Genomic DNA, 12,079 nt, shown 5'->3' with positions numbered 1-12,079 from the left:
TCTGGGAAAGCAGAACATGGCCCACGTCCTTGGGTCCCTGCACCCTCATAGGAGACTGGCTCTTGGCTCTGGATAGGCCCAGCTCTGGCCATCGCAGCCAAATGGGGAGTGAACCAGTGGATGGAAGACCTCTCTCAATCTCTCTCTCTCTCTCTCTCTCTCTCTCTGCTTCTCCTTCTCTGTGTAACTCTGACTCTCAAATAATAAAAACACACGCTCTGGGGCTGATGTTGTGGAGCATCAGGTAAAGCTGCCACCTGCGAAGTGGGCATAGGAGCACGGGTTCGAGTCCCAGCTGCTCTACTTCTGATCCAGCTCCCTGCTAATGGCCTGGGAAAAGCAGTAGAAGATGACCAAGTGTTTGGGGCCCTGATGCCCATGTGGGAGACCCAGATGAAGCTCTTGGCTTTTGCCTGGCCCAGCACTGGCCATTGTGGCCATGTTCTTGAAAAAACAGATGGAATACCTCCCTTCACCCCTTTCAAAAAAAAAATTTTAAAAACCAAAAACACTTGAAAAAGTTGTACACATTTACAAACCAAAGTATATGAAATTCCAAACCTATCCACTATAGACATCAGCATAAAAGGCAAAAGCAAGCCTCTTTCTTTAAAATAAATAAAGTGTTTTTTTCTTTAAAATAAAGAGTGGCAGCCATGGCCAACGTGATGACACCGACTTTAGTGGGAGTTAGTGTCTTAGGGAGAAGACGCGGCACAACCGTAGACTGAGACAGACACGAGAACACATCGCTGCGAGACCGTCAAGCAAACAGCAGGGGTAGAACTTTAATAAAACCATGCACATAGAGCCACGTACACAGAAGGTGCTGAACACTGCATGCATGTTTTAGATTTGTTTGAGAACCAGCTGCTAATTAGATGTTTAACCAACATTCTGGAGAGAACCGCATGCCGCTTGGTTAGTTAAGCGATGAATGTGCTAAATGCTCTAAAATGGTCTCCTGTCGCAATACATTTCAATGACACAGCAACACACGCGAAGGCGGGCTCTGCCAGCTGGAGACCGTGCATGCTTTACACTGAGTGTCAACGTGTGTCAGGTAGGCAAGATCCAACTTCTCCTTGTGCTGTCTACAACTGCACATCAAGACAGATGAACATGGGCTGGCTTAAAGACGGGAAGCACCGCCAAAACCAGGCTCGTTCTGAGGGACAGAAATGTATTTCCCTATTTTCTGCTACATTTACCCTGTTTTTCAAGCTTTTTCTACAGAGTATACATTGCTTTAAGTTATAAAAAAAAAATAGTTGCTTTTAACACGGTGCCATTTTACAATCTCCTGAAAACTTCTGATGAATGCAGTGGACAGAGAGCGTGACAAGGTTAGAGGGCTTGGGCTGGAGTCTGGCTAGCGTGACACACAGAATACAGCACACTTCGTTAAATTTGAACTTCAGACACATATCAAGTTGATATTTTGGTACACATTTGTCTCATGCAATATACATGAAATTCAGATTTCACTGGGCGTCTGTGTTCTTGTTTGCCAATCCGGCAATCCTAAACTGCACAGTTCTACATCAGCCTAGCTGTGTGACTTCAGCTAAGCCTGTTTTCTAATCTGAGCAGCTCTGCGGCCCCTCGAAGCTAACCTGCTGAGGGCTGGGCCTCCTCTGTGCAGCCCTGGCCCAAGGACCATCGAACGGACGACAAGGGCCGGCCCTCCTGCTCCCATGCAGACAGCCTCAGCTCCACAGCCTTCAGAGGAACAGCTGGGGTCTGGCTGCAGCTGCACCACGGCCAAGTCCTTGCACTGCCCTCCCCTCCCTTCCCCTATTCACTGCTTGCCCCCAGAGAACCCCATGGGACCTCTCTAGCATGCAACCTCTGAGTAACTTCATCTTCAAATATAAAATAAAATAAATACCCACTTTCTAAAAACATACACAGGCAGATGAGATTTGAAATGGCGACATATAATACCACCAGTGCATAAACACCGGAGGCAGTGACTATCACACACACTGCGGTATTTATGCATCTGTGAATAAATCTGGTGGGGATGGGGCACAAAGAGGGAGAATTACAGCCATTTGTAAAGGAAGCCAAGAACGCCAGAAACAGCCTCATCCTGGGACTGTAGGGGGCAGCCATTCCTGGGTGACAGCATGAGTGAGGCCAGGTTAGGGAGCAGGTATGACAAGCAGAGGCCTGTGGCGGTACGGAAGGGTCCCTGGACAAGGAGCCACGGGGCCAGGAAGCTAGTTAGCTGCTACCCAGCCGACCATACATGGCTCCCTTGCTTGTGACGGGCTTCTGTTGCTTTAACTAAAAAATGACAACGTGGTGCATGGCCACTTCCAAGTCTCATTGTGTTCTAAAAGAATATCCCGCAACCACTGACGTGCCTTTAATGAGTTTTCTATATTTAGGATTTTGCGCAAGCCTAGAATTTTAAGAATGTATATGTTTTGGGTAAGGAACACTGTTCATACAGAAATTTGGCAGAAAAAAATCAATAAAAATTTGTAATAGTGTTGAGCTAAACTACTGAATTTCAATTGAATAGAGTGAGTTTTTCAAGTGTCTGTAATTTATTCATCAGGTTCTGTGTATTAACACTTAGCAGGAAGAGAAGCACAGGGCCTTCAACCACCATGTTGCATTAAAAACCATCAATAGCCAACAGCTCAAATAAACTGAAAATCCTTACATGTGTCCACTGGAAGAAAGTTCTGGGGGAAAAAAAAACAAAACCCCGAGGTACCATCATATTGGTAGAACTTTAGCTGTGTCTTAAACTGCTCTCAGGAGCTCTCCAACTTCGTGAAATAAAGCAACGCCCACAGTGACACAAGAATACCACTCTCCCCCAAGGCCCTGTTTGCCACAGCTGAGACCTGACTGTGAATTCAAACCTGACCCCTGACCCCTGTCGGCTGGTGAACAGGTACAAGGCGGGGCTGAAGGCTGATGCCGGGCAACAGCGAACCCCAAAGGAAAGGCGTCTATTGCCACGGTCATTTCCATCACCATGAACGCTCTGCCCCTTCTCCTTCTTCCCTGAACCAAGGGAAAGCATTCCCGCAAGCAGGCCTGGGCGGGGTACCACGTCCTGCAGAGAGCACCGCGGGCCAGCCCAGGCTGCCTGGCACAGTATGGCATGTGGAGAACAGGCAGACAGAAGCTGCTGGCACACGGAGCCAGATGCAGGGCAGTCGCTCCCCTGTAGTTCTGCAGGGCGTCTGAATCAGCTCGCTGGGCCTCCTTCCCTGCGGTCCTTCTCCTCATTAACACTGCTGGGAAAACATGCAAGTGCCTGAATGTGTGTGAGGAATGCTGAGAGAACGCCAGTGCTTTTCCTAATTACTGAAGATGAAACAATGCGATGCATGTCAACTTGCTAAACTGTTTCAGAAGGCAAGTTTTATTTTCCTGAGAATAAGAGCATACAAATAGTTCTACTGCAAGAACAACACGCTCGCCTGGCTTAACAGGCCTGCTTTAAATTCAGCTTGGCCTGACGGTTAACACACAAAACAAACCCTGGCCTTTTGAACTGTGCTCTCATCAAAAGTTGCTCTTGCCTTAAATTCGCCTCGAGAAAAGGCACATCAATACGAAAAGCGAAGAGAGATGCTGCCGTCGATTCAGCAGCAGTGCAGCTCAGGTCAGGGTAGGCTGCTACTAAACACAGCAACAGCGGCCACAGGCAGGTCGAAAATAATCTGTTCAAAATGAATTAGCTGACAAATTATAAATACGTGCTGAGTTAAGCGGCTTAATCCTGGTCACTGACGAAGTATCTTCTTTTTTGCCTAAGAATTCTGGGAGGAAAAAAACTACTTCACCTTATAAAATAGTATAAAAAAGTACTTCATCTTATAAAATAATACGAACCTTGACCCCCCAACCCCCATTCGTAGGAAAAACACTTTCTGAATGTGAAATAATTAGCATCTCTTTGCCCTTCTTAGAACCAGTCCTGCAGCCTCTGAGGCCTTGCGTGCCCAGGACGGGATGGCTTCCGCTGTCGCCTTCAATTTAGGCATCAGAATCCCTCCAAGGCAGAGCTCGGTTCATTATGAATACGGAAGAGGGAAGGGAAAGTCCAACACTGTTGTTATCAGAAGAAATCATTTCTTACACGTGACTTTCTCAGAGTTACATGACACACGGCCAGTTCACAGAACACTCAGCTCCTCCAGCCACGTCAGTGATAACAACAACAGTAGTAACTCACGTCCACCAAGTGCTTCCGCGGGCCAGGCTCTCTTCCAGGCGCTTGACAAACTACAAGTATCACTCAGTCCTCAGAGTCTCCAGGACTGAGAGACTGTGACTGGCAGCATCCGCCTTTGATAGTGCGGGAAACCAAGATGCTGGATCCCTAAATGAGTGGTCCAAGGAAGGCCACACAGCTAATGCACGTGCAGAAGCCAGGATTGGGTCCACCATCCAGTGGAGACAGACGATGATAAAATCATCATAAAGATGATCACGTAAATGCAAACTGGTCAGCAAAGAGCTCCCATCCACAGCTGTGTGAACACTCAGGCAACTGCAAAGAACTTGGCGATGATTACCTGATACGTCAAAAAATGTCTGTGCTCGTCCAGTCCCTGCGCTGCTGACTGCGATGCACCCATAGGCGCCTTCGTCAGACAAGGTGACTCTGTCGATATCCCAGGTCACGGTGGTGGATTCTCTGGGGGTAAGGAGATGGGAACCTTGTCAGTTACTCAAAGACGAGGCCAACTTGAGAGCACTGCTCCCGCGTTTCTCCTCAAGGACTCACTTCTAAGAACGATGTCAAGAAAAGAAGGGACCAGCATGGCAGAGCTCCTGGCAACTTAACATTACACCTTTCGTATCTGAACCAGCAGGTTACACTAGTCTATCTCCTCCGAAAAAAGAGGCAACAAAGATGACAAACCATGAAGACTGCAAATTTAGGAAAGTATTTTCTCGCTGTGTCAAAACACAAAGGGCCTTCAAAAAGAAGTCACAGAAAATGAGATTCCAAGATAATATGAATTTTCCATGAATTTTTAAAACTCCCTCATATGAGATAACAGAGCTGATAAAGAAATAATTATTAAACTCTTTCTCGTTCCCTGTCTCCTCCAGGTTTTTGTCGTGTTGCAGGGGATGTTGGCCAACACAACCGAACCAGGTAATTTGCATATTTGAAAGTAAGAGACTGACTTTTTGGTTTGAAAAAGATAAATTCCTCTTAACTGTCAGCCATACAAGTGAACACAAGCTCCACATGGAGCTATGAACTCCATATAGTTCAATCTGCACATACCACAGGAAAAAAATAGCACTTTTATAGTCAGTCTAATGCAAATAATAAATATTCTGTGTTCCCTAACAGTGTTCAAGAAAATTCTCATTTCCTGAAAATGTCTTAGAAATATGTAATTCTCGTTTTAAATAGTCTTAATAACCTACAAAAATAGGCATTGTGTTTCAAAATCCAACTCAGAAGTCACACTATCATAACTGTTCTCTTCCATCACCTGAAGTTATTCATAACCTTGTAAAAGATTCAAAATGTAGCAAGGTGAGAAACCCACTGGCGAGTCACACACCCCACTGAGTCAGAGCGGCTGAAGATATACACCCAACAGTGAACCCCCATCACTTCCCAAACACCACACTCAGCACCAAACCACCACCCAGGAATTACTAAGCCCTTTATTCCTTCTTGGGACTGATGTAGGGTTTGTGAGCAGAAGGCAAGGCCTGGGCTCCTGTCATCAGGACAGCGAGAAACCAGACAAGGCTCTTGTTCCATGTACTTTAGTAGCTAAGACTGCTCCCTTCAGTGAAGGTTTCCTTGCAGTTCCGTGCCCAGGGAGTGGCCCTGCTGTCACTCTCAGAGAAAGGGGAGCAGCACTCGATTCTACACTGTGCTGATCACGTAAGCTGACTGTGAATCAGCAGTAGCATTATGCAAGACACACGTCTGTGAATTCCATGGCCTAGCGGCTCGAGGTCTGGGAAGACAGTTGTCTGCAGTGGTCACTATTTTAGATTCAAAAATCTTATGGAAAATGGAATTAAGACAAGCTTAAATTTTGAAATGCATGTTTAGATTTGAGTCCACAATCCAGTGGGAGACAATGATAAAATCATCATAAAGATGATCACATAAATGCAAACTGGCCAGCAAATGTCTTATTTCCACGGCTATGTTAATACTCGGGCAACTGCAAAGAACTTAGCAATAATTAGCTGAAATATCAAAAAATGTTCATAATACGTATTTCCTAACTTTTTTAAAGACCTTTCATATGCATGTATTTCAAAAATTTTTTGCAACCAACTACAGTTACCTTTTAATTCCATTTCCTACAATGTTTTGAAGTACTCTTACATATATTAGAGTTCAGCAAAAAACTTGGACTTGGAGGGACAGGCATGTGGCCCTGTGGTTGAGATGCCACTTGAGACACCATGTCCCACGTCCAAGAACCCGGGTGTGCTGTCTGGCTCTGGCTCCAGTCTTCAAGTTCTGGAGAGCAGTGGTGATGGCCCAAGTGACTGGGCCCCTGCAGCCCCTGTGGGAGACCTAGACTGAGTTGCCTGCTTCTAGCTTCAGCCCCAACTGAGCACCACTGTGGGCGTTTGGGTTGTGAATCAGTGAACGGGAGACCTCTCTTTTTCTATCCTCCTCTCAAAATTTAAAAAAAAAAAAAAAAATCAAACTTAGACATTTTAGAAAGTGACAGTTTTGCTAGTCCCCAATCTTTCATTTTAAAAATGAAAGCTGAATTCCAGAAAGGACTAATAATTGTTCACAGACACATTAACAAGTTTGCTAATTGCTCGAAGAATATTCCTTACTATTACTCTTGTTCCTCTCATTTATGAAAAGTTATGTGGAAACAACTGTCCTTTTATGTAGCCTTCTCAGCTACGTAGTACTATGCACTATACATGAAAAGGTTTGGACGGGACGGACTCTGGAGGAGAGAAGAGCACACGTCACATAGAAATGTGCCCCGCGGCTAACGCGTGCTGACCCTCTTCCAGCCCCTGGCCACCAAAGGGACTGCCATACACGCAGACGAAGTCACATGCTCCACGTTCTCGGGAAACCTAGGGCGGACTCTGCGGGTGGATCAGGATGAGAGACCCGTCTGTCATCGCCAAGGCCTAATTTCGTCTCCAGCCTCTCACTTCCAAGGGGCTTAACACATGTCAGCAAAGCATGTTATATCTCCGGGCCACAGAGCTGGAAAAATGAGAGCAAGAATTCTTGTGGCTTACCTCCCAGGAATTGTGTGGAATTAATGAATTGGTGTTTATAAAGCATCTTAAGTGTCTTTGAAAATGTTACGATTTCAACATGAAACAGAATGACCTGACTTCATCGGTCAGCTATGAAGCTCCATCATCTGATGCACTGCTCGGCTGCACTCTCAATCATTAAATATGTGGCTCAGTAAATCATCAAGAAGCATTATGTAAGGAGTAAATAATACAGTTTGATCTTTGAAAGCACGGAAAATTTTCTGAAGTTACGATGAACATTCCTGCACTAAGTTTTTGTTCAAAACGACTGCACAAAACGAGGCTGCATAAGCTAAGACTGCCAAATTTTTATTATCTTGCGGACATTATGTCAATATTGAATTCATGGCATATTTTGGAGAAAGTTGCTAACATTTTCCCAAAATGTAGTTTATTTTAAAGTAAGTTAAAAAGCAACACTTTCCAGAAATCACTTCCTTGTCTACAAAGGCACTTTAGAAAGTTCATGAACGGCAATGTTTGGTGCAACAGTCATAATGCCCCCTGGGATGCCACATCCCATACAGAGCACCTGTGTTCAAGTCCTGGCTCCACTTCCGAGTCCAGCTTCCTGCTGTGCACCCTGGGAGGCGGCAGAAGATGGCTACTTAAGCTGGGTGCCTGCCACCTCATGTAGACCTAGATTTAGTTCCGAGCTCCAGGTTTTGGTCTGGACCAGTTCTGGGTACTGCAGGCATTTGGGGAATGAACCAGCAGATGGACGTTATCTGTCGCTCCTCTCTCAAATACATAAATTATAAAAGCTCATGGGAAATTGGTATAAAAAATACGACTAGGCATGAATGTCAATATTTTTTGCGTTAAAATTATCTTTTCATTTCATTTTCCCTTGAACTTTCTGAAGTCATTTGAACTCACATCTATGTTAAAAAAGTCATCTGATGGGGCTGGCACTGTGGCACGGCAGGTTAAGCTGCCGCCTGCAGTGCCGACATTCACTTGAGCTTCAGTTTGAGTCCTGGCTGCTCCACTCCTGATCCAGCTCTCTGCTAATACACCTGGGAAAGCAGAGGAAGATGGCCAAGTGCTTGTGCCCCTGCCTCCCATGTGGGAGATCTGGATGGAGTTCCTGGCCCAGCCCAGGCCATTGCAGCCATCTGGGGAGTGAACCAGTGGTTGGAAACTTTCTCTGTCAACAGTCTTTCAAATAGATTAATAAAGTCTTAAAAAAAATTCCTCTGACTTCACAAGAAAAGTCAGCACCCTCTCCCGTTCCTGGTGCTGTGTGCAGCAGTCCCCCAGTTTCATCCCCCTGCTGCCCACCTCCAGCATACACCACACCCCCAACCTTGTCTTCTGCCCGTCTGGGGTCACTGACCGCCATCCGCCTTTCTTTCCATGCACCTGGCCCATCTGGCCTTTGTGCATTTTCACCTGCCCCTCCCTGGATATCTGATTGACCATCTCCACAGCCATCCTCATGCCTGTGCTCAAATATCCTTTACACTGATTTTTAAACTTGAAGCTTGGCAAGAAATATCATATGCCCCCACCTGCCATGATGGTTCTTCCCAGTTTACCTGCTCTCCTTTTTGCCCTAACACTTACCATGTACATTAAATCAGATTCCAAGACATTTTCCCCAAGCCAATGAAGCTCAGGCTTTAAGATCTCTGCTTTGCGGCCGGCGCCGCGGCTCACTAGGCTAATCCTCCACCTAGCGGCGCCGGCACACCGGGTTCTAGTCCCGGTTGGGGCACCGGATTCTGTCCCGGTTGCCCCTCTTCCAGGCCAGCCCTCTGCTGTGGCCCGGGAGTGCAGTGGAGGATGGCCCAGGTGCTTGGGCCCTGCACCCCATGGGAGACCAGGAAAAGCACCTGGCTCCTGGCTCCTGCCATCGGATCAGCGCGGTGCGCCGGCCGCAGCGCGCCGGCCGCGGCGGCCATTGGAGGGTGAACCAACGGCAAAGGAAGACCTTTCTCTCTGTCTCTCTCTCTCACTGTCCACTCTGCCTGTCAAAAAATAAAAAAAAAATAAAAAAAAAAAAAAGATCTCTGCTTTGCAAGATATCCTTTCAAGGTTTGGTACCTAACACTGTATTCATAGTTAGGTTTCTCTAAAATTACATAAAATTCAGATTCTGGAAAACCCAAGTCAACCCTTGAATGTGTTCTGGCATTTGTTATTTTACCATATTGCATTTATTATCTGTTTTCTGCCTCCCCCCATCATAATATAAGTGCTACAAGGGCACAGATCTGAGTTGACTTTGTTTATTGCTACATTCCAAGACTATGAAGCAAATAAGAATTTCCAGTGAAAAAGTGCATTGAAGTAAACACCTACTCATATTTAGAGGTTTCATGTTACAAATGATACTTGCTAGAAACATTTACATACTTTAAATACTGGTCTACGCCGAGAGTAACTCCATCTCTCACAAAGCTCAAGGTAAACGGCAAAAGACTCTCAACAGAGCAGGGAATCTGGCCAGGCTGCAGGTAGTATCCCGGAGTTTTCCTGGGCATTGAAACTTTGGGAGCATCTAGGGAACAAAAGAGTACAGGCAAGGTAATGATGATGCGGGGTCCTTCCTGCCACTCCAGCCAAAGCTTCCTACTCACCCTCTTCCAGGCAACACTCCACATTCCAATAAACCCACATCACCAAACATACTTATCTACCTTCACTGCTCCAAAGCTGATGCATTTCTGATATCGCCATGGCCCCTCGGTATGGCACCCATTAAATCTGAGACTCCATTGATTTCAGAACATGGTAGGGGCCGGTTCTGTGGCATAGCAGACTAAGCTTCCACCCGTGGTGCAGGCATCCCATATAGGCACCAATTTGAGTCCTGGCTGCTCCTCTTCCAACCCATCTCTCTGCTATGACAGAGAGCCTGGGAAAGCAGTGGAGGATGGCCCAAGTGCTTGGGCCCCTGCAGCCACGTGAGAGACCCAGAAGAAGCTCCTGGCTCCTGACTTTGGATTGGCCCAGCTCTAGCCATTGTGGCCATTTGGGGAGTGAACCAGTGGATGGAAGACCTTTCTGCTTCTCCATCTGTCTGTCTATAACTCTACCTCTCAAATAAATAAAATCCTTTTAAAAAATGGTAGTTTTTGCACCATTAAGATGGAAAACACAAAGATATCAAGTTATAATATATGATCAATCATAGAATGCATTTTTATTTCAATAATGGAAAATGTGAAAAGAAACAATTTACCTTAGAATTACCACAAAAATGATTTTTAAGTGTCCAGTCTATTTGTAGCATTCAATTTAAGGGCTAAGACAACTAACTCTGAACATTACACATGAGGACATTCTGAGGCTGGTCCTATTCTCACCACCTTCAACCATTAGACAACAGCGACAGAGTTGTCTGAACCTTCAGTAATGAGAAATCTTGTCTCTCTGCCAAACAGAACAATCTTGGGAACGATGCTTCGGTGCCTTTGTCAGTCCACGGCTAAGCTATGGGTCTAGAGCTTTGGTCAGACTTTAGTCATCAGTCTGGGAAAACAGCTCCAGTACAGATAAATGGAAATGCGATCTCAATAACCTCTCATCTGTGATCTCATCTCTAGTTCACAGCTAACATGTAAGTAACCAGCTCATTAACTAACTAACCAACCGAACAATGGCAGAAGGATCACTAGTTATTCACAGTGAACTACTGCTCACCAAGTGGAAGATTTCAACAACTGTATACAAACATTCAGCTACTTTATGCAGTTCACACACTTGTGCTGGGACTTTTAAGGGGATTGCGGGTACCAGAATTTCTTAGTTCAAGTTTTAACACTGATCGAAGTGGTCAAAATCAGACCTACAACCCATGAGACTTAATGTGAAATCTTAGATATGCTATTTAATGGTTCAGAAATAGCCGGGTCACCTAAGCATAAATACCCATCAACTTGGTGACACAGTAGTGAGAAGATACTACCTCTTCCCCACAGGACCACAGCAGCTGCCTGAGCTGTCCACACTCCAGTGCTGAATGTAGTGATGTCTCACCTGGAATGATACTCGAGAAGGAAACACTCGACACTCTCTGGAAGAGGTAGTCATCCTTATCATAGCCGGTCACCTTGAGAAAGAAGGCTTCATTGGGTGGAATGAAGTCAGAAATGTTCCATATGCCATATGGCTTTCGATCTGGGTAATATTTAACAGGAATTGCCTTGAGAGAACTGCCTGATGTGCTCAGAAGTTCAAGATGATCCACTCTTGCCGGAATGGAAAGTCCAGAAGTGTTCAGCAGTACGTAGGTGGGTATTCCTGCAAGAGAAAGACTGTTACCACCAGCAGTGAACCACAACTGAGATTATACACCCAATTATAAATACCTCTCAGGTTAGATGAATGTTGAAGACTGCCCTAACTATGGACAAATTGACTAGTCCTTTACATAAAAATACAGCTTGTGCACGATCAGAGGAACCTGGGGAATCCTAGGCATTTTTATAGTGTTGTAACTATGTTGAGACATAGAAAAATTGTAATTATAATTATGTGTTAATGATGTTTAAGTACAAAAATATTTTAAAAGATTCACTGTTTTGTATCCTTCCAGAAACTGGCAGGAAAGAAAAGCTGAGAGTCACAGCATGGTTGAGCTTTCTCCCTGGCTTTCCGACTACAAATCCCAATATATGAAAAGGAACATGAACCTCTTTCCAAAGAAGGGTAAACATTAGACATTTTAATTTTGAGAGTTTCCTTCAAATGCTGGCTGAAGCTACAGCAACAGTGTGGTGTTCCTATAAATATCATGATGTTGTTCAAATACAATTCTATCAAAAATCATTTTTTAAAAGCTGTAAGCTTTGTGCAACTT

General features: G+C 45.1%; 1 protein-coding gene across 3 annotated transcripts in view; it reads right to left on the bottom strand.

The window, feature by feature from the left end:
* HMCN1 (hemicentin 1) overlaps window positions 1-12,079 on the bottom strand; it is a 459,307-nt gene that overhangs the window by 265,274 nt on the left and 181,954 nt on the right. For all 3 annotated transcript variants that reach the window (XM_070055058.1, XM_051820384.2, XM_070055057.1), the window contains exons 8-10: window positions 11,257-11,520; window positions 9,631-9,775; window positions 4,551-4,672 (exon numbers count right to left, since the gene is read on the bottom strand). In XM_070055058.1, coding sequence (XP_069911159.1) covers window positions 4,551-4,672; window positions 9,631-9,775; window positions 11,257-11,520 — 531 coding nt within the window. The remainder of the gene's footprint in view (window positions 1-4,550; window positions 4,673-9,630; window positions 9,776-11,256; window positions 11,521-12,079) is intronic.

The sequence above is a fragment of the Oryctolagus cuniculus genome, chromosome 13 (genome assembly GCF_964237555.1).
Source record: "Oryctolagus cuniculus chromosome 13, mOryCun1.1, whole genome shotgun sequence".
Lineage (NCBI taxonomy): Eukaryota > Metazoa > Chordata > Mammalia > Lagomorpha > Leporidae > Oryctolagus > Oryctolagus cuniculus.
This window is presented reverse-complemented; position numbering and strand designations above follow the sequence as displayed.